This window comes from Lepisma saccharinum, chromosome 16, assembly GCF_977018435.1.
Source record: "Lepisma saccharinum chromosome 16, izLepSacc3.1, whole genome shotgun sequence".
NCBI lineage: Eukaryota > Metazoa > Arthropoda > Insecta > Zygentoma > Lepismatidae > Lepisma > Lepisma saccharinum.
Window position 1 is genome coordinate 21726908 of NC_139244.1, and position 26155 is coordinate 21753062.

The 26155-nt window shown below is 34.6% G+C and overlaps 1 protein-coding gene across 6 annotated transcripts in view; it reads left to right on the forward strand.

Annotated features, from left to right (window-relative positions):
- Nucleotides 1–25184, forward strand: part of Calx (sodium/calcium exchanger 3) — a 647992-nt gene extending 622808 nt beyond the window's left edge. For 4 of the 6 annotated variants that reach the window (XM_083137851.1, XM_083137848.1, XM_083137853.1 and 1 more), the window contains 3 exons: nucleotides 3191–3349; nucleotides 14747–14918; nucleotides 19572–25184. In XM_083137851.1, the coding sequence (XP_082993977.1) occupies nucleotides 3191–3349; nucleotides 14747–14918; nucleotides 19572–19776 (536 nt within the window). In that variant the 3' untranslated portion in view covers nucleotides 19777–25184. Of the gene's footprint in view, nucleotides 1–3190; nucleotides 3350–7115; nucleotides 7275–10623; nucleotides 10783–14746; nucleotides 14919–19571 lie in introns of all 6 variants that reach the window. The other 2 variants (XM_083137849.1, XM_083137850.1) reach the window with 2 other exon arrangements.
- Nucleotides 25185–26155: the final 971 nt, after the last annotated feature.

The following is a 26155-nucleotide window of genomic DNA, read 5'->3' on the forward strand; positions in this document are numbered from 1 at the left end:
CATTTGCAAGAAATAGTTTTAACCATATTACATTTAGTTAAAACTACGTACCCTAATTGCAGATGGAATTGTTTGAAGTTTCGTAGAGATAGTCTCATTAGAATATATAGATGAAGTTTAAATTTCTAAAAGAAAAAAAAATAATAATGATTTTAAAAAAGTTTAAGTGATTTATAATTATTTTTTTTCTACTTAACAATCTAAATATATGTAATCTGAACTCTGGCAAAATACTAGTCATTGATGATGTACAGCCTCTGCAAGCAAACTGACATCTATTTGCTAGCATTTCTTTTCTTTTAACCTTTGTGTCAGGATCACATATTTCAACAGTCATAAAATTATAATCATGATACTGGTACATATATGATAGGATTATGACCTACTGATAAAAATTATTTCTATCAATATTGATAAGTGCTTATACAGGGTCCGGCAGAGGAGTTAGACGGTTTTGAAATGTGAATAACGCACCTAATTTTCAAAGGTACAGAAATGTATTACTACAAAAACACAGGTTATTGTATGCCATTATAAGTTATTGTATGCCAATTGCCATGGCAATTCTTTATGACTTAAAAATGATGTCCTTCAAGTGACTTCCATTTATGTGTACACACATTTGAAGCCTCTCCCAGAAGTTGTGGACGGCATGTTGCAATATTTCACCATCAATGTTTGCAATTTCATCTCTAATTGCAAGCTTCAGGTCATCTAATGTGCAAGGTTTATTCACATACACTTTGGATTTGAGGAATCCCCACAGAAAATAATCACAGATTGTAAGGTCTGGTGACCAAGGAGGTCAGGGTATGTCACCAAACCAGGAAATGACATGTCCTGGAAAAAGTTGACGAACAACAGCCATAGAGGATGTGTGAGTCGTTGCTCCATCTTGTTGGAACCATATGTCTTGCTGATTTATCCTATGCCGACGAAGTTCTGGTAAAACAAAAGTATTCATCATTGCAATATAGCATTTGGAGTTCACCGTCACACAATCCCCATCTTCATCTTCAAAGAAATACGGACCAATGACACCAAATGCAGCTACTCCACACCATACCGTCACTCGTGAGCTGTGAAGCGTCCGTTCATGAAGCTCCTGCAGGTTTTCGTTTGACCAATATCTAAAGTTTTGCTGTTTACAGATCCATTTAAATGGAAATGTGCCTCGTCAGTCATAAGAATAATCGTTTCCTCGGACATTTGTAGCATCCGTTCAGCAAATCTTTTACGATTGACAAAGTCATCATCATGCAGCTCCTGCACAAGCATAATCTTGTAAGGGTGAAATTTTAGATCCAGAGGTAACATTCGTCATACAGAGCGATCTGAAATCCACAATGCTACAGAATGCTGGCTGGCAGACCGTCTTGGGCTCCTAACGATAGCTTCCCTTACTCGTCCTATGTTTTCTGGTGTCCTTAAGGTTCGAACACAGCCAGGTGGTGACCTATTCATAGCCGATGCTGTCAATCTGAAGTTCTGCACCCACCTGAGGATAGTGTTGTGGTTTGGTACACGCCCATGGCATGCCACATGAAAATGACGTCGAAAAAGACGCTGCATTTTCAATACAGATTCTCCAGTCTTGAAGAATCTCTCCACAACAAACGCTCGATGTTGCACATTCCAGGGCTCCATGCTTACTGAGCTGACAAACAGTTAAGCAGGCCACCAACTTCTCACCGGATCGCCGATTGTTGATTTGAATTTATTTCAATTGTTCAAATGGACAAAGCACAGACTCAAAATCTTACGTAGGTCATTTAAAAGGAAAGGAAAAAGGCCTTCGAATGTGTATAGAAGTAAATTGAAGGCATCATTTTTTTTTTTACATGAACTGTCATGGTAAATAAACATGGCATACAATAACCTGTATTTCTGTAGTAATACATTTCTGTACCTTTGAAAATGAAGTGTGTTATTCACATTTCAAAACTGTCGAACTCCTCTGCCAGGCCCTGTATAAATTTTACTCACTCGATAACCAAAAATTTACAGATCCAATAAGTTCACATTTTCCTTAATCAATGTATGTAACCAATTACTTTTGATGTGGTTTGCCCTAGAAAAAGAACCTGTAAATTTAGAAATTACTAAGTAATCTGTCTTATCCTTAATTCAGAAAAACTAATAATAGTTCCAGTTGTAAATGTAAATAATGTGCACATAAAATGATTATTGTTAATTCTCTGTTGCTTTTACAATGGATTTCTATACTAGTTCTTGATGTGCCTTAGCATTTGTAATTATGCATATGCTTTGTACTAAAATAAAATTAATGTCTGATAGTTAGAAAAAGCATTAAGGCAGGACTAAATGAGGATATTTTAGAAATATGTATTCTTGCAGAAGGAAAATAATCTATATTTAAATTTCCAATTTTTTAGCTTTGGGTAATCATTTTTCACAATCACTTCAAAAAAAATAATGACACATTTTCGCTTATGAAATTTTAGTTACTTTGATTCGAAGTATAAATGACATTTTTTTCATTAATCTACTGTATTAACACTTTTGACAACTTTATCAGCATATCTTTTTAAATAATTTTACTTCATTATATCATGACCTGCATCCAGATGATGCCACAATGCAAAGAACAATTAAGGAAAACGAAGTAATTCTTGATTAGATGTAAGCGAGTTACTTTTTCCACGATACTTACTTGTAGAGGTTGTATTAATTTTGGTGGCCTCTGCCACCACCCTCTTGGGAACTTGTTGCTTCACTGCTGGGCTAGGTAAAATTAATAGAACCTCTACAGCTAAGTTTCATGGAATAAGTTAGTAACTCGCCTATGTCTATCAACTGCTTATTCTATTCCCCAATAATGAGAAGAAGGTAGATATGCATCAAGAGTTGATCAACATTAATTTGAATTGCATTGAACTGATGACATGTGATGTAAATTATTCTATTCAGTGTTTCTTGAAAACTCTTTCTAAACAATAGCGTTTTGTCTAAATTGGTAATGCGGTCATAGTCAGGGGTTCAGATGAGATTTAGTTTGGACAATGTAAATAGCAGAATTTCTTTAGAGAAAGTATTTTTCTTTCTCCCATTACGCCTCTCTTCTCAGTAACTTGCATTCAGACAATTATTGTTGGATCAACAGCACTGGTCTATAATTATTGCAAATGTTTGCACTTGGTTTGCTAAAATAGTAGTTTTTACCCTGCAGATATGGCAAATGGTTATGTGACTTTCGTTGTATCCATTATGTCAATTGGCATGGTGACTGCATTTATTGGTGACATTGCATCCCACTTCGGGTGCACTGTTGGAGTCAAAGACGCAGTAACTGCTGTAGCATTTGTAGCCTTAGGCACAAGTGTTCCAGGTAACCCCTATGAGAATCATCCTGAATAATATCCATCCATGCATTTTGAAGCTTCTGCATGATGTGTGTATAGAATGCCAACAAAAACTGTCCAATTCTGTCTTCCGTAAAATGTGCAGTAGTGTAAGCTGCACGCCAGAAATCTGTTCCTAATTTTCATTATTTCCTGGGAAAGAGGTGGTAAGCAGGGGGAAATAATATTTACGTTGTTACCTCTTATCTTTTGACTTGCGTACTAATTTTCGCTCTTAGATAATTATGGAAGAAATTGTAAATATGTCATTATAGCAGCAAATTTTGGTATTTTTTTAAAATGTTGCCCATAACTGAAAATTTCAGCCTTAGAACACTTTTTAAAAAATGAGGCTATTGCCTTGTGACATCCTGTATCTATCCAGAAATGTAGATTGTGAGCAAACACTTCTCAAAACATGCAAATGATCTGAAATCAAAATGTTTTTATTTATAAGTTTACGTTATTCACATAAACAATGAAATGCATTTGTTCAATGAAAAAGTATTAGGTGTGACAATTTCATTCCTGGAATGTCCCTTTGAAAGCAAAATTTGCTCATCTGTGACCTGTGGTCACCTTTAGATACTCTCCTTGTGAAGCTATGTACTTAGTAAGGTGATGTTTCCATCGCCGAAAACAGTTTTGACAATTGTTTTCTGGTATACCTCACATTAACGTTATCATGTTGTGTTGGGTATCAGAAATGTCAGCAATTTTTTGGTGGGGGATCAGCGGGGGCAAAGTGAGATGAATCAGATGGATGGTTCATTTTTGTAATTTCTTAGCAAGAAAAATAGGCATAGGAGGGGGGCAAGGGGGGGCAATTGCTCCCCTAATCATGAACGTCCACAGATTTTTTCCACGGAGGAACAAACAAGGTAATTTCCATGGGGCATATTAACCCAATGATAGTGTTGCCCCCTTGAATTTGAAATTATCGCATTAATGTAAATTACTATGACTGAAATCAAATTATGCATGTGAAATATATACTTTTAGGTTGACATTCGATTTCTAAGGGAAGGTGTGGCCATCCTTTCCCCCCTTCCACACGTTTATGTCCCTACATTATTATACTTTCACCTAGAAATTTAGTGTGGAGGAATCTTATCGCCATTATTAAATGATATTTTACACTTATTGCCCCTCCCCAACCTTGGATGGAAATCAATTCTAGGGGGGCAAGGGGGCAAACATTGAGCAAAAGAAAACAAAACTAATAGCTAAGAGTAGCAGGGCCAAAGATGGAATTTGTTTTCATGTCTTTCTTGCATTATTTCTTCCAGACGGCCAAGAGCACCTGCAGGGGGGCAGAAGGGACAATTCCCCCCCCCTCAATATCAAATTTTGTACAAATCAAGATAAATCTCGTAAAATGTTCTGAAATGAAAAAAATGTAAAGTAATACCATGGCAGTCCATGACATTTTTTGTGCCATATTAAATCAATATCGTTTTCACTTTGCAAAAATTTTCTTCCTCGCTTCGCTCGCAATTTTATTATTCTCTGTAATGCATTGTGAATTACCAGGGATAGAGAAGTTATAACTACCAAGTACTTCAGACTCTTGCTGCTAAACAGTTTTGTCTTAAATGCATGAACACAATAATTGTTTCGAGGAAAAGAAGAGCAGCACATTTCAGACACAATTTATTTATTCGTTATGGTGCCTTTATGTTGTTGCATTAGATCATAAATATAACGTATATACCAGGTACATACACCCATCAATGCAATGAAACTAAAACAGTAAGATAAAATGAGTTTTCTTCTTTCCCGACTGAACTTTCATCAATGCTTTGCCTCCCCTAATCAGAGGGTCTGAGCATGACTATGGCCAGAAACTCATGAACGTTTAACACTACATGTGCAGTAGCAGTGTGTTGGTGAAGAATTCACTTTTCAGGCCAGAATTTGGGTCTTTCCTCTGAACTGATGCCTGTAACCTTGTCAGCACTTCCATATAATACTGTTGATTCACAGGTTGTGCTTGTGCAGTGAATGTAAAGTGATGGAAGAAATGCATAAGCGTGATCTTGAACTGCAAATCATACATATGCACTTTATTTTTGGTTGTGGTGAAATGTTTTCCACTGCATGCTCTGGCATTTAATTTCCAGTTCGAATTGAGAACAACACATTTCATGATCTGTAATGACCCATATCAAACATCTCTGCGTCAGATGAAATGTGACACCGATGTTATTTCTGGTCATCTATCAAGATTCGAGGCTCCATGTTTATGGAATGTTTTCTTCCGCCAACAGTATGCCATGGGAAAATACTATTCCTCGGCTTCTTTGGAAGAAATTACTCACGTGGTCTGTAGCTCATGTTAACACATGTTCAAATATGCCTGGTTACATGAGTTTGCTTGACTCAACACCCCAATGGCATACTGCAGCCACTACAGGAATTAAATGGTCACACCTTGTATGCTTTAAGACATATTTTGTACATTTTTTTAATTCTAAGTTAGGAGTAACTATTTACATTGTAGTAAATATATGCATTGAATTCATTTAATATTTTGACCCTGCAATAATTGAAACAAAGTATTTACAATTTTTCAATTATGTAATGCCAGTCTCTGTTGCACAGTGGGTAGCATAACCTGGGAAGGTAGAAAAAATAGTGATGTGAGAGAAAGAATAAAACAGATAAATACACGAATGTACACATTTCTAAGATCTAAATTCTGTAACATCAAAATGTATATTTTCTTGAGCAAATTATAATCGAAATAATAATAATAAATTGACTGACACAAATACTTTACTGAAATATGTAAATAATGAAGTATGTAGATGTAAACTTATAATTTAGCATTACATTTGGTTCAATTTGCAGAGAAGAAAGTCTTGCTGAAAATTCTTCTGCAATACCTTGGAATTGAATTCATGACTTTTAACTTTCCAGACAAATTCTATATGATTGCATCATGTATCTGCATGATTTTAAAGGTCTTTATATCATTTGTCAGTGAGAGGTCTATTGTTTGAAACCTTGGTAAGACATAAGAATTACAAAATAATCTGGTTTTCCATTTCAGAACTAAGTTTGTCTTAGGTTTTCTAATTAGGCAAATCCATTAAGTAAATATATATATATATATATATATATATATATATATATATATATTAAATAAAAGTTTAATTACCTTTTTCTTCCAGTATTGTACAGTATTAAATTACAGTATTTCACTTCTGGATTATAAATCTTGTAAAAACGTAGTTGTGTATATAGAGAAGATTTATAATGCTCTATTTTTCACAGCTTTTTTTTTTCCTTCAACAGCAATTGCAATATATAAAAGTTACTAATGCTACACATTTCTATTGTGTTTGTCCTGTGAATTGCTACTTGCAAGCTCTTTTTAATTTCTATAATTATTTGTAGTAAGCTCCTTCTTGACTCATATTTAATTATACTTTTTTTGCTGCATTTTCAGGTTTAAATGCATAGGTATATATGTCTGTAATTTTTACCACACTGTTTCTTAATAATCATCATTATAATATTTTCAGAATCTATCCATTTTCAACTTTGTCATATCCTTACTAAAGCTCTTTAGCACTTGTCCTGAGTCCGAAACAACCATCATTTTTCCTTCTTTATTTTGGGCACTGTAATTTGGTGATCAACAAAGGAGTTGCAAAATCAAGAAAGGAAAAAATATCTTTCCAAGAAGGATACTTTTTCTTTCGACTTTTTGTATTAGGTTTTTTTTTCTCTCTCTCTTCTTCTCAGATATATATGAAGGGTATGTCACTTTCGTTGTTTCCATATTGGGAATCGGAGCACTCACAGCTGTTATCGGAGACGTAGCCTCGCACTTTGGCTGTACATTAGGAATTGTGGATGGAGTCACCGCCATTGCCTTTGTTGCCTTGGGTACTAGTGTACCAGGTAAGGGCGGGAGATGGTCAGCTTTTGCGAAGCTGATGTTTGTTGAGTGTTGCAACACGAGAGCATTGCAACAAAACTGAAGAAGATAGAAGTAGAAATTAAAAAGCTACATTATAACCACTATTTCCTCCTTCATTATTGATTAAGAATATACGCCATTTTGTGACATGGCTTACTTCTGATGAGCACAAACATCGTTGCTAGTTATCAGTAGAACTGAAATTGTCGCCACCCTTAGGGTCAATACAAGTACGGATTATCGTAAAGATCTATTTTATGATGCAGTGATTTTATCTATGGCTCACATTGTTTTAGCTCACCGAATATTTTTGCTTCATGTATTGTTCCATATTTTTAAAGACCAATATTCTTATGATTTATTTTTGATCTGTTTTGTTAAAGGTGGGCAGGCTCCTGCTTACCCAAATACTCAGAACGTTTTTGCAATTTCTGGTTATAGGAGCCATGGTTGTCCACTTGGTAGGGTGTCTGACTACCATGTAAGAGACCTGGGTTCAGTTCTAAGGTTTGAATTTTTCCAGCCTTGTTCCTGCATAAAGCGGCTCTGCAGTTCAACCAGCCACAAATAATAGGGTACCTGGGGAGAACCATTGGGGTGAAGGTGGCCAGAGCATGGTGCTGATCACATCACCTCCAGAAATGGCAGAGGTCAAGAATGCCAGAGCATGGTGCAATGTGAATGGGGAATATACCTTACCTACCTTGCGATTCCCAGTGGGAGCCCCAAAATTGGTGGGTGTTGTCCCAGCATCGTGAGGACAATTGAAAAGCAGAAGTAGCAGTCTTTGGTCTCAAAAGCCAGAAAATGGCACTGTTGGGACTTGATGCACTGACCATGCGTCACCCAAAGAAAGAGCCACTTGGTATGTCCTGGCCCTTAGGGGGCTGTCATGCCACAGAGATTTTTAATTTTCATCAGAGATACAAGAGACTTTTGTGAAGACGTAAATGTATCAGGCCTCCTTGTAATCAAGAGGGTCACAGGTTCAATTCCTCGATGAGGCTCATTGCACAATGATTCAGATCAAACTTTAAATTTTAGGCCCAGTACCAAATAGCATATGTGAGCATAAAAAGAGACTTAAAATTTCAAGCAGAAATTCTTAGCATCATCAGACAGCTATAACAAGTGGACCAGGAAAATGCATATAATATCATGTACTGTAGCATTTGTAAAAAGCCAAAAGTGAGGAAAATGTACAATACAAAACTACATTGAATTTGTAATGAAGGAGGACCATGCCCAAATGATTTCTACATATCTTGTTGCTATTTTGCCCTGCTATATACCAAGCATGGCATGTGACTCCTGACAAGACTACATGACTATATTGTTTCTCTTTCAGTAGGCTACTAAATTATACGTAATATTTCATAGGAGGAATGTAAAACGTGTAAAAACATATATATATATAGGGAAGGTTCATAATGTACTATTTTTCACAGCTTCATTCTTTTTACAGCAAGAGCAATAACTAATAGTTGCTAATGTTCTACATTTCTCTTGTGTTTGCCCTGTTAATTCCTACTTGCAAGCTCTAATTACATGTTGATTTCTGTAATTGCTTGTAATAATTTTCTAATTCATATAATAATACATTATTTTTCCTGCATTTCCAGGTTTAAATGCGTAATTATGTGTGTAATTTTTAATGATCAGCACTTTTTTATTTTTAGCTGGCTGTGTACTATCCTTACTAAAGCACTATAGACTTATTCCTAGTCCGAAACAACCAGTATTTTCCTTCTTTATTTGGTCACTGCAAATTGATTGACAAAGGATTTGGAGAAAAAGATTTCTTTGGACTTAATAAATTGTTTTTTTTTCCTTTGCCTCTTGTCCTCAGATATATATGAAGGGTATGTCACTTTCGTTGTTTCCATATTGGGAATCGGAATGCTCACTGCTGTTATTGGAGACATAGCCTCACATTTTGGCTGCACGTTAGGGGTGAAGGATGGAGTCACCGCCATTGCCTTTGTTGCCTTGGGTACTAGCGTACCAGGTAAGGGTGGGAGATGGCCAACTCTTGCGAAGCTCATTTTCATTCAGTGTTGCAACTTGACAGCAATGCATCAGAAACAAAGAAGATAGAAGTAGTAACCGAAGGGCTATAACGTAGCCACTATTTCCTCCTTCATTATTGCATGCAAGTGTACTTCATTTGCTGCCAAATTTATTTGCTTGTAATGAGCATAAACGGAATGATATTTAAAAAATTTCCAATGGGGGAAATTCCAGTAATACTCTTCAAGCTTCGATACATACATACACCCACCCTTATCTCTCCTTCAATTACCACCCTGAGCATAAAATCTCTTTGCTCATCAACAGCAGAACCAAACCATATGTCTTGGGTCAACGCAAGTATCTATTTTTGTAATGGTTTATAATGATACGATGCAGTAAGTTTTACTTCATTATTTCTGACTTAAGATCTTCTAAATTTTGTTATATGTTTGAATGGATTTATATCTATTTGATTTGTTTTTAATCCTGTTTAATCAAAAGTAAGTAAATTACATAAAGTTTCATATGATATGAAAGGTACCATTTAGAGGAATTATACCTACATATGAAATTGATTTTATGCTTCAAAACTAAGCAATTTTGAGACTAAAGTTTTGGAACTTGGTAGAAATTCTAACTATTATCCATTGACGATACTAAAGTGGCTTATAATGTGTGCAGGTAGCTGTTTGCACCTTTCGTTTTTAGAAGAAATATTTTCCTTATATACTAGTCAAATATATATAATAGGATCATTATTACCATATCCATATTCCATGTTAAATTTTGAATTTTGGGGAAAATTTGAAAGTCTAACTTTGAAATTGTGATATGGTCAAGAGTAGCAAAGAGAATTTCATTGGAATTTTAATAAACCAGTGCTAATGAAAATTAATTTTCTTCTCTGGTTTATGTTGTGTCACTACTGATAACACTGCACAGCATTAACCAGTGATCTGGAAAATGAATTTACATATATCATAGAATACAGAAAGCCCTAAGAAGTGAAGAAAATACTTAACATGCAACCACAGTGAATAATGAAGGAGGATCAATGTGATTTTTTACTTTTTTTGTGTTTTTATTTTACTCTGCATGTCATGTAACCAAGAACTCTTAGACCTTACGACAAGACTACGTGACTATACTGTACGAAAACCTTTCACAACCCATACGTGCCTTTTTCTTTTCCAGTGCCGTGCGACCTGCTTCTTAAATGTATTAACCAACTCGTCAAATAACCTGCTAGTTTGTTGTTGTGATATTTGCTAACCATTCTAACCAGTGTTTTCTCCATTTGTTCCCGTTTTCAAATAGATCACTTTGGTGGATGGTTATGTTTCAATATATCCATAATGTGGGTTGGGATCCTAACTGCTGTCATAGGCGACGTTGCTTCCCATTTTGGTTGTACTGTTGGGTTAAAGGATGGGGTGACAGCCATAACCTTTGTAGCTTTGGGTACCAGTGTTCCAGGTAACTCACCTCAGTAAATTCCATTCTTTCTTCAAAAATCGCACATTAACTATCATTAGCACACATGAAATGTTAAAAGCCCGACCCTGTGGCCGAGTGGTTAGCACATCGCGCTGCGACGCCAAGGGTCCCGGGTTCGAATCCCGGTTGGGCTTGGTTGTTTGTGAATGTCCATTCATCAATTTCATCATTTCATCACTCATCCACATCTTCGCAAATTAGCCAAGAGGCACAAAACGCGAAGTAAAATAAACTAAATCAATCAATCAATCAATCAATGAAATGTTAAAAATTTTACAGATCGATTGTATAAATAATGATTTTTGTTTATTAGCAATATGTATTCTCTATATTTTCTTCCTCGTTTTGTGTTTCACATACAGTAATATACATGAGTAAAGTTTACAAAAATATTAAAAATTCGAAATTGTGTTTTAGTATCAGTAAGACTGAGGTTAGCATAGCATCTTGTAATCATAAGTTCATAACGTCAATTACCAATATCAATATTAAAATTCAGATTCCACAATTATTTACTTAATTTTCTAAAAAAATCAAAAAAATCACATGTAACTACATAGTGCATAATTAATTTCCCTAATCACTAATGAGAAATAAGGAACACTTACCAGATACTAAGGTGGTGATTTATACACATATTCATTGCAATTTTTCATGAGCAGCATACCAAAACTGAACAATTTTGGTGGGGAACAGATGTGGAATTTGGCATTTGTGAAGAAAATCAGGGGAATGGGTGGGCTGTGACTAGATGTGGTCATTTCACAAGTATGCATAGGTGTCAGAAGTGGGATCCAGTCCATAATGATTCTGAAGCATTTTTTATTAAAGAGAATGGGTAGGAATGTTAATTCTTGAAAATGCATGTCTACTTTGAAGTGCTCCTGCAAAAATACTCCTTTAGTGTTCTGGTAATAAGAAGGTTCCCTGTGGAATTGTCCCTTATTTTGAAGCAGTCTGATGGATGCAAATGTTTGTGCTGTGACTAGATGTGGTCATTTCACAAGTATGCATAGGTGTCAGAAGTGGGATCCAGTCCATAATGATTCTGAAGCATTTTTTATTAAAGAGAATGGGTAGGAATGTTAATTCTTGAAAATGCATGTCTACTTTGAAGTGCTCCTGCAAAAATACTCCTTTAGTGTTCTGGTAATAAGAAGGTTCCCTGTGGAATTGTCCCTTATTTTGAAGCAGTCTGATGGATGCAAATGTTTGTGGCCAAATCCTATTTGAATTCAAATTAGTCAGGCTTGCACCACTATTTGCATTTAGTTCTTGACTGAATTAAGTAGTCATGAAGACGTGAGCTACTAAATTATTTCCATGAAACTTACTAGTAAATGTTTGATTAATTTAGATTTTTTTTAATATTCGAATTAATTTTAATTAAAACTCATTGCTTCACTGTTGGGTTGACTTCCGGTTCCCGACAGTGAAGCAACGAGTTCCCCAAGTGGATGTTGGCAGAGGCCACCAAAATTAATCTAACATTTACAAGTAAGTTTCACTGAAACAATTTAGTAATTCAGTTACGTCGTGTTATCAACTGCCTCCCTGATGGCACAGTGGTATTGTCATTGCCTTGTAATCAAGGGGTCCTGGGTTCGAACCTGGTGGAGGCATATAGTGATTTGGATCCAACTTTGAATTGTAGGTCCAGTCCCGATTAGCCTTACTGTGCATAAAGTGGACTTAAAACACGAAATCAATCAATCAAATCTTATTATCAACTGCATTTTTATTCCCCCTAACATGAATAAGTAGTCTAATTTAAATTAGAGATGATTTGGCTTTGTTCCATGTATTAAAAATTGTCCCTTGAATAATAAGTAATATTGACGCATTGCAAAATATCCCCCCCCTCCCCTTACGATATTGCCATTGGAGGTTCTGGGTTTGCGTCCAACATGGGCACAGATGTTTCATTTAGTTTATTCTTTCACTTATTCATCATCATCATCATCACGATTAACTTAAGAGGGGTAAAACAGCAATATTAATATACATTAAAAACAAAGAAAAAAGAGATTGTGCAAATGCTGATGTATTAGAGCATCTTATCTCTGCATGAACCGGGGGGATGTGAATAGACCTGTTGCAGGGTACCAGAAGGTATGTTTGCATTTATAGCAGTTACGTAGTCACCTCTGTATTATTTATGAGCAGAAGTTAACCAGTATTAAAAAAGGCTGTAAATTGTGTAACACTGTATACTCTTTCATTTTTACCTCCATCTCGAAGATTCAGCATTGTATCAGTCATTCCTAATTCATCAATCCTCCCAGAATTTTAATCTTGCAGAATTCTCTTTGATTTTTTCTGGAACAGTCTTGATTGAGAAGTCTAAACAGACTCCATGGCAGAGTGGTCAATGCAGCATGTCCCAAAGAAAGAAGTCCCAGGTTTGAGTCATGGATGGGTGTTTGTCCCCGTCATCTTTATCAGTTCATCATTTACACTTGTCACTACAATTAACCCAAGAAGTAGAAAAGTGTTATAAAATAACCGGAAAAAAAGGAAATAGATGGAGAAGTCTATTTATTTCAAACTGTGTACACGAAGGGAATCAAAGTACAAGCATGTATCCACTTCCAGTGACATAGTTCATTCCAAACAAAAACCAAAAATTATCAGCAAGGTTCTCCTTATTTAAACTGGTGATATTGATAAAATTTAACTTTGACTCCATAAGTACAGAACTTGCACTAGGTGATCTATATGAAGAAATTAATTGGAAATTCTATGCTTTGTATAAAAATATCCCACTTACCAGCTAACATAACATTGTGTGTTTGCTTTAATTCTCATTACTTTGCATTGCAAGAAATGCCAGAACGTACTATAATATATTTGTACAGATTCACTAACACTAACAAATTATCATAATATCATGTTTATATGTAAGATAATTATTAGAATTTCTATTAGAAAAATCTTCAAATATGTATGTTCTTCATGAATTGCGTAAGTAGCATTGTTATGGTTTGGTAGATTTTCACTGCTTTTGTATAATATTTTTTCATAGTACTTTTATAGTTCTACTATAAATTTAATTAACATTAGTGCTGAGAAGTCGATTCATATATTCTTAAAGTAGAATCTGTTGGAACAATTTGTACTAATAAATGTGTTCAGAATAAAAACGGTTTTTAATAAAATCTCTGTATGTACAGATAATGTTGATCTCATTATTTTGCCACGCAATGAAAACTAGGAATTTCAAAGCATTGGTTTCCTTAATTTATATTTCTTAGAAAAACTGTAAGACAGTTTAAATTAAGTAGGTGGCTGGCTCATCAAAGAGTTTTCAAATCTCAAAACTGATTTGCATCATGTGATAATATTTCAATCCTAATATAATTAATTTAGAATTATTTCGTAGAATTCACTCATACCTAAGTATTTATTTGTTTCTGTTTCTTTTTATTAAGATTATCTTTTTCTTAAGCGCATTTATATTTTTCTCTCTAGTAAATGAAAACTTTGTATGTAACTTCAGTGTAACTCTGATTTAAGATCTAAAAGAAGTTAGTATTAATTCGTAAAATGAACATGCCCTGCTGTGACGTTATTGGGAAACAATAACAATAAGACTGAGAAAAATATTTTATCATAATAATCCAGCAGATACTGTACAATTATATTCTAAGAATATTTTTCATAGACATACAGTCTGCACGAAAGCTATTTTTTATATATATGCATGCCAATCTCAAGAAAATTCATAACTTTTTCTGTTAGTTGAGCAACATATTAGTTATTTGGTTTAAAATTCATATTAGGCTCATTGTAATTTAATAAGTAGATAAGATTTATGCTAGTATACATCCTATCATCATAATGAATGCACAGCTTGATTAAGTACTGGATGCATGTTTGTTGTTGCAGATATTATTCTCCTAAAACAAGATTATACAATTTTTGTTTTCCAAACTTATTCTAGATACATTTGCCAGTAAAGTTGCAGCTATCCAGGATAAATATGCTGACGCGTCTGTGGGTAATGTCACTGGAAGTAATGCTGTAAATGTATTCCTTGGTATCGGCATTGCATGGTCAATAGCAGCTATCTACCACGCAATGCACGGAAGAGCTTTCGAAGTAGATCCAGGGAAGTAAGTTAAATTATTATTTCTTTCACTTAATGTGCTCAATATATTGATATGTTGGATATCTAAAATGTACGAATTAGCATAGTGGAAGTTTCCTATAGTAGCTGATGTGGTTTCCTGGGTGAAGCAACTTGAAGCTCCATCTTACAGAAATAAGGTGTGTAAATTTCAGTGGAAAGTCTTGGCAATGATGAACAAAATAACATGATTGTGGTGAACTACAGCACATCTGGTGTTTTAGGATATCTAAATGTGATATCAATAATAGAATATGGCTGGAAGTAAAGTATACTATGAGGATCATTGCAAAGCAAGTGATACTCAACAATATGTTTGCTGTTTGTCACTGCGGTAGCAAAAAATAATCATGGAATCATATTACAACTTTATTCCAGTCTCTCTACGTGACATGTCGTAGTTCCACAGATTAACACATGGCTGTAGCTATGTTGAGTTGTGCACTCTAAAACAATATTCTCACGAAAAGAACAAATTGTGTTCATCAAAATAAAGTTGCACATGAAAAAATGCTGTTAAGTGGTTCGTCATACTGATTCACCAATACCACAAAAGTTCCAACAAGCACCCAGCAACATTAAATTGATGATTCTTGTTGCCTATCACTACTAAGTAGTTTTCCTTTGTACCTCCATATAGTCTGGACACTAGTTCTTGCTACTATGTATGACTTGTTTTGGAAGCTACAAGATTCTCTACGAGAACATTGCTTCAAGAACATGAATGACATAGTGCAGGCCTTAGGGTCCCTCAATGATGTACGGAAAAATGATTCCGCTAATGGCATGAGGAAATTGCCAGAAATTTGACAACATGTGCTATACCCGGCCGGAGACTATTAAGAAGGAATACCGTTACCTTGTCCTCTATAAATAGACAGTTATGAGCATGTAATCACTTATTTTTAAATGATCCTTGTAAAATGCAGAAGATGTACTGTTTTATTTAATTTTGTTTGCAAGTGTAATTAAAAATCTGAATCAACACTTGTATGTATCAACACAACAACAGGTACCTTACACTCAATATTTGAACATAAACAAAACAGTCAGCACACGTATTACAAGTCTCGTCCGTCAACATTGAACATTTTTCATACCAACCCTGTAAGTTTGCAAACATTACCGCAATTTTATTAATGCAGTGGGTAACATTTGCATGTGTAGTGAGCACGAGTACCAGAGATCTCCTGTAACAAAGCACACTGTGTTGTAGCTAGTGACCCACTTCAATGGCCACTTAGTAATGAGCAGAAATAATGCTCTATAACTAACACCTTCTCTCGAATAGTCAAGCTCATGGAGGATCGCCTATCACTATAACTGTTCTCTGTAAGAACCAATGTCACAAGGCAAATGCACTTCCTCGCTTCCCACACAATACCAATGATGCCCAGTGTTGCCAACTTTCAATGTACTTTATTTACGGCCATACTGTATATATTGTCATAATAATACAATTTTCCTTCCTCACTGGTGATAATACAGCAGTGACTCGAGTGTGGGAAATATTTAACTGGAGTGGGTAATTTACAGCTTCATCAGCAGATAGCACTGCACTCTTTCACTTGATACCAGCAATTGTTTGCCATGTATTTGCATTCAATTTGCCTCAACAAAGAAGATAATAATAAGTATATTCTAACATTATTCTCCTATTATAATGTTGATTTATATATTTCTGACTTTATACATACTATGTGCAAAGAATGTAACTCTCACTTTTGAACTACTCAGCTGATTTAAGTGCAATGTTGCCACATTTATGATTTCTGGATTTAGAAATATTTCGGGGCGCAGATAACATTCAGAGAAAAGTACAGATACAGTGAGAAAGTGCTAATAATATAAACAATCCTTGTTCAGATTGACTGAGATGTGCAGTAGTTTCTTTGCCTACCTTGCTTGTAATGAGTAGATGACACCAGTAGCATACGCAGGATTTCATCAGGGGGGGGTGGTGTTATTTCAAAAACTTTCTACAAATTCACATTACCATTGTTTTATTATACTTTAATTAATTAATAATAATCATAATTAATTAATAAATAATACTTATAATTAATTAATTAATTAGTTTAATCACTACTAATGCAGCTGCTGTTACTACTTATATCACTGCTATTATTAAGTAGTAGAGATCTACATAAATATATTTATGAAAGCAATAGAATAAAATCACATTTTCTTTGTTACGAAATAATTGTCTAGTCAACGGTTATTTGTGTATGATAGGTGAGACATTTTAAGTGTGAAGAAAAACCATAAAAACAGGCAAATATATTAAATTTATTGAAATAATCAAAATATGAAACTCATTCAATGAGCCGCGGTGGTCTAGTCTGACAACCTTGTGGGACATCCGGGTTCGATTCCCGGAATTGGTTGGAATTTATCCAGCTTTGTCTCCGCACCCAGCCTCATAGCAATGGGTACCTGAGAGCAACCCTAATGGGTACCTGAGAGCAACCCTGGGGGATAAAGGCTGCCGGAGCATGGTGCTGATCACATCAACTGCAAAATGGCTGAGATCGAGAATGTGTGGGGCCCACCACACCACTACGTGTGCCTTCATGGCACGGTGCTATATGCACGGGGAAATTTACATTTATGGAACTCACCCAGGATGATGATGAAGTGCGAGAATACATGTTGCTAAATTCCACTGAGTCTATGTTTTCGTTCAAAAGTAAGTTTATACACATTCCAACACATTTATCACTTCTAGGTGATTCACAAAGCACTTCTTCAACATTATTTAATGATGTGGATGTAGACTCAGCATCACTTGAGAGTTCACAAGGGGATGTGAAATCAGTACCGGGAAGAACATTTGCAATAAGGTCGGCATACTGTGACGAAGCAAGGAATTTTCACAATTCTCGCGAGAGTCACTGCACGACTTTTTGCAAAAATATTGCAAAATTGAACTTTGCGGCCACATAGATTGTGTTTGGAATGTTGTGTTTTTCTTCATGCTGCATGGGAATAATAATTCAAATTATCATTATTATTATTACTGTCGCAGATCTTTGACTGTGATAAATTAGCCATTCTTAATTTTTTCTACAGCATTTTCCATAATATTTCAAAAGCTCAAGGAAGGGGGTTAAACCCGGTAACCCCCCCTCCCTTGTGTACGCCACTGGATGACACAGTGCTTTTTTCCTTAAATTTTTTCTAGTCACATGAATATATTTAGTCTAACTTTTGTACCAGCAAATATGTCGCTTCAAAGGAAGTAACATAGTTTGAATAGGGGTACCAAATGTCTCAGCAAGTGAGTGACTAAACCACGTTTCACTTAAGCTGTTGCTTTTTATGCACTTCCCAAACATTGATCTTTCCAACAGAAATCACACTGTCTGCTGTCAGCCCGAGGTTCAGGAAATACACGAGAATTCACAAATGTGTATACAGGGCAATAACCACTACCATGAAAATTGGGCGAAACAAGTTTTCTTCCCTCACTATCCCTTTCTTTTATTGTCCCTTTATTTCATTAAACAGATGCTTCAATGAGGGTAAAATTCCAGATTCATGGAAAAAAGCTAATGTGGTAGTGTTGTACGTACATAAAAACACAGTTTTTCATTGTGACATTTCAGGAGAACACACAGTGCTCGATTAGTTTTCCAATAAACATGAGTATAGAACCTTCATCATATTTACGTTTCTGCATTTTTAGCGACTTTCTATGATATTCAGTAGCTTCTCTTTTACATGTGAGACATAAAAATTGTGCTTCATGGTCGGAGAAGTGGACTGATATGTTTTCACATTGAAACTCTTTTGAGTGTAAACTTATTAACATGTGGTCTATGAGGGAGAGTGTCTCTTTCATTATGTGCGTGGGTGTAGTTACAATTTGCTTTAGGCCAAAAGTGTTTATTGTGGCTTTAAAGTGCAGTTTCTGTCCTGTATTTTTTAGAAAATCAATGTTTAGGTCCCCACATACCACAATTTCACATGTATAACTTTTTAATTCATCTAACAATACTGACAGATTTTTTATGAATATTGTATAGTCTGCATCAGGTGTTCTGTAGCAACATGCTATTATTAAAGTTTACTTAAGTTTTCCATTTTGTCCTCTATTAATATGTTTCGTGAATATAGTTTCTGACTTCACGTTACAAATAAGAATGTAAGTTTTTCACCACAGTGTTTCTTGCCTAGTAGAGTGACCTGCAGTAAAGTTGGCTACTCTCTGCTGGTGCTCAAGAGCTATGTTGGCAAATTAACTATTTCTGTATTTTGTAATTACGTAATATGTATTTTTTATATTCTGATGTATTATTTTTAATATTAATGAATATTTTTAAACAAATTTCATTTGTTACAATTTTCAAGTATTGGTATTGGTGATAATTAGTGAGAGTATCAGTATGGCTATTGGTTCAAAATGGTATCGGCTAAGGACCCTTTTTTTTTGTCTCAAAGTTTGTTAGGTTTGTGATTTGCAACTGAAAATTATACATCACATTGAAAATAGCCAATTTTTATTTTTTTTAAATAAACAAAATGGAGACAGCACTTAAATTTTCACAATACATTACTTTGGAAATTGTAGTTTAGACCGGCAGCTCAAAGCAAAATATTGCACTCTTTTAATTTTGTTTTTCTCTTTTCTTTTCAGCTTGGCTTTCTCAGTTACTTTGTTTTGTTCAGAAGCCCTTATAGCGATAGCAATCCTATTGATGAGGCGATGCAAAGCAGTAGGTGGGGAGCTTGGAGGCCCTGCAAAATACAAATATCCAACATCCTGTGTGTTATTCGGCCTGTGGGTGTTCTACATCGTCATGTCTTCATTAGAAGCATATGATGTGATCGAGGGCTTCTAAAAAACTATGGGGATGCGAGAATCCCAGAATGAGAGCACACATAGTGTTAATAATTTCAACAACTGCCAACAGGTGGCAGTCTTTGGAGGCATGACAATAGTGTTTGGTGAGCCACGATTGCAGCGACTGGGCAACACCATGTTGTTGTTATTGTTGAGAAGGTGGAAGAAAGTTGCATCGATGGTGGCAAAAAAAAAATATATGACCAGAACTCCTCATGCGAGTTTGCATAATTGTGCAACTTCTACCTGAAGGAGGTCTCTTTATTTTCTGATGGTTCAGGTCAGGCAATGGTGCTATTATTATGTTAGTCCACAAGTTGTTCTGAGCCCGGGTTGGCCTTACATGTTGTGCTAAAAAAAATAATAAGAATAGTGGTTTGTGTTGAAAGAAATGGAGCTGCAAAGTACGGAATAAGAGTCTATGAGAAACATGTTTTTCTATGACCCACAACTGCCTTATAAGGAATCCCAGTGTACGCAACAGACTGTGCATAGTATTGTGTGCCCCACTCTGAATCCAAATAGATATATTAAAGAAGAAAAAAAATAAGAAAAACAATCCAAGACTTGTATGTTTGGATTATGTCCATGTATGCAAATAAAAATGGTACTATTATCGTATGGGCAAAACACCTACGAATCATATATTTCGGACTTCTTTACATTGCTAACGTGTTGCGGAACATTTCTTAAGGCGAAATAATGCATTTCTAACTAAGATAATGTTTATTTTCTCTATTTACGAGTACTTACTGTTACTTGTTGTTTCGAATCTGTAACACATTATGGCCGTGATAGCATACTGGTTTAGGGGGCGTTCTGAGAGTGTTTTGTCGATTTATGCAGTGGTGCAACCTCGTTCACCGGAAAATATCTACTTTCGTGCCACTATTTGAAATTATGCTAATACGTCGCATTTACGTGTAGATCTTGTGAAATAACCTTGCGATTTACCACGTTCATTGTCCATAAATAGCAATTCGGAACCATCTTCCTTTCGCAATTCGGAACCATCTTTCTTTCACAATTCGTTAATGCTCTTCCTTTACGCACAACACTCTTGCAACCTTGAATATTGACGTCAGACGAGGAATGCCTACGTGGTTAGGTTAGGCCTGTTAGGTTAGGTTCCATTAGCATAAATACAAAGAAAAAATAATATTTTCGATAAGAGACGCGTTACCTTTGTATTGCCTAACATGAAAAAGGTCTCTCCTGCGACGTCAGAACACAATGTTGCTAGGGTGTTGTGCGATAAGTGACACCCATTCGGGTCGGAACCATCTTTCTTTCGAAATTTGTTAATGCTCTTCCTCTACGCACAACCATCTTGCAACCTTGAATATTGACGTCAGACGAGGAATGCCTACGTGGTTAGGTTAGGCCTGTTAGGTTAGGTTCCATTAGCATAAATACAAAGAAAAAATAATATTTTCGCTAAGAGACGCGTTACCTTTGTATTGCCTAACATGAAAAAAACTTTCCTGTGACGTCAGAACACAATGTTGCTACAGTGTTGTGCGATAAGTGACACCCATTCGGGTCGGAACCATCTTTCTTTCGTAATTCTCTTCCTTCCAACCTTGAATATTGACGTCAGACGTGAGACGAGGAATGCCTACGTGGTTACGTTAGGCCTGTTAGGTTAAGTTCCATTAGCATAAATACAAAGAAAAATTATAAAAAAACCTCTCTCCTGTGACGTCGGAACACAATGTTGCTACAATGTTGTGCGATAAGTGACACGCATTCGGAAAAAAATGGCTTGTACCGAACTCGACAGGTGGTTCTAGTGAAAACACGGCGAGGCTGAAACACTGGCTACGGGGTTGCATCGTCTTAACACACGGAACATTGCACTCTCATGCAAAAAGCAAATGGCGTGAGGAGAAACAGCGTGTCGGACAGAGATTTTCGCAGAAAACAACACGCATTCACATTAAAATGGATCAAATCTACATTCAGGAACTTCCAAAACGCTCAAGAAAATGATTTCCGTAAGTACTTTCTCCTGTAAATTTGAAGGAAATTTCAAGGAATCCGTTTTGCCCATACGATAATGTTACCATAAAAATATATATACCCTACAGTTTCGCTCTAGAAAACATGTAGGACATTTGCAAGTTTTTAAGAAAAAGATGCAAAGAATTGAGATTTAAAGAATTCCTTACTTAAAACCAGGGCTGTAACATAATATGTATGTACATAACCCTGACATCTTCTTACCTGTTATTTCCTTCTTAAAATGAATTTCTAACCACTTTTTTCCATAACCATCATATTTCCATGCTTGGCTTGTTGCATTCTATAAATTCTAAATAGAGAAATAAACATAACTGTCTTCACCTACCAGTTACGTTTATTTAATATGAGGGAAAATAAAATTTCATTTATTTATCTTTTTTTTTTAAGCAACGTTCTACAAAAAGGTTTCCTTCCTATTAAAGCACAGGCTCCTGATAATGTGCAATATTGAAAGAAAATTTAACATGTGCTCCATACAATTATTTTTTCCTCTTCTTCATAGTTCTGTGTGTAAAACAAGTAACCAGTGAATCTGGTCTATACAACTACTACTTTATTAATTAAAAGGAAGTGTTTAAAAAACTGCATGTGTCTTTTCATACAATTATAATGTTACTAATCATCATATAATAACTATCTATAATAAAAATACTTTATATACGAACGAAAAGTGATGGTTATAATACTCTCTTCTCTTAACATTAATTTGAATTTGGATGTGGAAAAAAAATCTATTTACTATGCTCTTTACATATATGCATACATAAATATAATTGCATTCTGTGCAGGGGCACATATACATATTTCTCAATTGTATGAGTTCCCATAATCAAAATAAAAAAAATTGTCATAAGTAGCTGTGCATAGAATATATGACAAACATTTTTAATTCTTACAGAGAGAAAAAAAAAAGTGAAGACTTTTTCATAGGCATATATTGCGCAACAATGAAATAGATTCATCCATTTGAGGCAAGCCGTCCCACCTATCTCCCCCATTAATAGGGCAGCCTAGGATACTAAACCAGATTTTAAAAAAAGTGTTCCAAGGAGTGGTATTGTTAAAAACAAATGAGAGAGGATGTGTTAAAGAGCATGTTCTATATTGTTTCTTTATTTATTGTGATTTTTATACATCCCTTGTATAGTATTCACGTGTATTTGTAAAGCTGTTTACAGAACATCCCATTCCTGACTTCCCTTATATACTTGTAAGCGTATCATCGAGATTTTTTCACATATGTATATACATAACAGACATACATATGTATATATGTATATTCTTTCTTGTGTTGTCTTAATCTGTTTGCCCTGCTGGTTAGGGGTCAACTAATATAAAAAATCATGCGCATCATAAAAACTGTACATAACTTGTAGTAAACATCTTTTTCATTGCATGATAAAAAAGTAAATGAGCATTACTTGCCATCGGGTTTTAAATACTTCACATCTCATCAAACAATGATGGCACAGAAAGATAAAAATATTCTGCTTTAAAAACATGTCTTTTCGTGTACTTTATCAAAAATATTTAAAAATGCCCCCTTTACTCTTTTAAGTATTTTCAAAAGAAAAAAGTATTTCAACTCATTCTATTGAACATAATAAGAAAAATGGTCATGCTATATCTTGAGTGACTAATTATAAAAAAACTCTTCATCATTCCACACACATAGTCCACCATTTTAATTCAGGTACTTACAATTCAAGACAAAGACTAGAAATTTTTTTCAAACCCTGTTCCCTCCCCTTTTCCTTGTTTCATCTCATTACATTTGAACTTTAAAATATGAAAGTGAAGAATTTTTTTTATGTTTCATTTGGCTCATGGTCCATAATGTGGATTGTTCATAATTTGTAACTATGTTGTTATTGTTGATGCTTCTTTTGATGAGTGCAATGTTGACTTAGATTCTAGTCATGTTCTAGTTGATTTTTTTTACCAGGTTAAAATAGAAGACTCTTTTTTGTTTGTATATGCCACATATGATTGAAAAAAAAATGTTCTCAACATGGCCAAATCAAAATAGGAATGTGATATTAAGGGCGAATAAAGCTAGTGGCTTGTATGAAATGTGTTTATTATTTTTGCCTGTATGTACAAAATAATTTTATATGAATTTATATCAAATTTTAATCCAAAATCACAATTTATAAAACTGTACTTAAAAAAATGTTAGTACAGGATCTCAAAGCATGAAATAAACCTACATTTCCTTGATATGTGTGTTCTCAACCCCATGTCAAGTTTTATGCAATATGTTCCAAATTCCTTTCCCTTGGACTGGTCATGAACTGATCTGAAGCAATAAATAATTAACGTAACACCTCAGTTAAATTAACTTAATCTAATTCATGCATTCAAGTGCATTTGTAGAGCAAAGCATTAACAAGAATGCAGTATGTGGACATGTAGATGAAGTTTGTTGTACATTGTCTTTTAATTAATTAGAATACATGAACATAATATACAAATATTTTTTTATGAAGAAATGAAATGTTTACAAGAAAATAACCAATCCATTGAACATTTAGTTTCTAATAACCAATTCTCCTGAATTCAAGGAAATACAACTGTGAAAGAAAAGACAACTGTTTGCTGCTTATATATATGTATGTAAATATTATTCATTATCTGTTAGGGCAATTTTTTTTTGTTTTCGAACACAGCCATGTCAAAGAAATTTCATTTTATGTACATAATGTAAAGAGTTTCATGAAATCATTGACTGTTCCTATAATCATGTCAGGTATTGGAACAAATTATGAATGGACTCGACTACGAATCTATTCAGAAAATAGTTTCATATGTAGATGATGTATGGTTTGGCAGGTTTTTATGAATCCCATTCATCCACTGTTCTTCCATGAAATAATTTGCCTAGAAATGAGAAAAAGTTATCATTAAAGTTGCTTAAACAAAGTCTATTTTTGTGCAGATAGTATAATGCGTAATTATTTTAAAGAGAGAAAGAACATTGTTGTTGATTTGTTGGTCCTTTTGAAGATGAGCACACAGCCAAACTATGTTTCAGAACTATTGTACAATCAAATGCAATACTTTCCAAGGACATTTTTTTATATTTTAAAACATGATTGTGAAAATGTAAGCTAATAGCGAACATGTGCCTGTACATGTATGATTTTTGTTACAGTAATTATTTTATTAATCGTAAGAGAAATTATTCCAGATTTGTTTTACATATTGCTGCAAAATGGAGAGTATTGTCGGTGATTGTATGTTGTTGATCATGGATGGAAATTTTTTTGTTTTAAATGTTGGTTTGAAGTGGACAGTTATCAGTCCTTACTAACTCATCAGTGTAGTTCCATTGGTATGGAGGCCTCGAACTTGTAATCAATAAATCAAATTACATTCTGATTTATGACTGTTACTTTCCAAGGAGCATTCTTTATTTTTATTTTCTACCCATTCAAATGTTCTTGGTTTGTATGAAATTTATGGAAATAATTTTTAAAATAAGAGAATGCATCATCAAAAACCATCATAGAATGTTTTGTCCTTTGATAAGTTCACTATCAGGATATGGTAATGTTGAGAGTTTTTTTGTTTCAATGTATTTTTAATTATTATTTTAATTTTTTTGTTTGAAATTTTTCCAAAAATAAAAAAAAACAGTATTGTTTTTGAAAAGAAGTGTGGATCCTTTTTATATTGATTCTACCTTTCCAACATGTAGTTTGTAGAACTCTTGTTTGATAAAAACTTTCTGGATTAAAAGGTAGGATCTCCTCCCAAATTATTGAGAATAAACAAATCTTCTAATGAGTTAATTTAAAGTATTTATAGAATGTAAGGAAGCAGACTATTGGTGAAAGTAGAAATGATTACAGATTAGGGTGTGTAAAAAAAATATTTTTGAATTTCAAAAACATACTGTGTGCAAAAGTTACCCAAATGTCCACAGAATAATAATTAAGAATTTTATTAAATTTCTTGCTGTACATCATCAGGCCTGAAGTTTTACTTTTTTAAAGTATATGACCGAAATAGCACTTGCCTGATTTAAATTCAACATATGTAATTTAATTCATGGGGTAAATATGAACAAATTAGATTTGTGATTATTTACCTAATACAGTGAACCAGCGAAAATTGAGGTTTGGTTCAGAAAGTGGAGGGGGAGCTGAAGTCTTGAACCTCCATCCAGGTAGTCCACTTATCTGCAGGATCGAAGGGCTGTCACTGAAGTAGTTGGCATTGTAAGTGTTCCTTAGATCTTAACAAAACACATGAATCAAAGAAAGACAACCGGCCTCGTGAACCTGGTGAAATCAGTTATTTTACAGACTTACGGAATACACTAGATAAAAGCGTCAGTCCCAATGTTT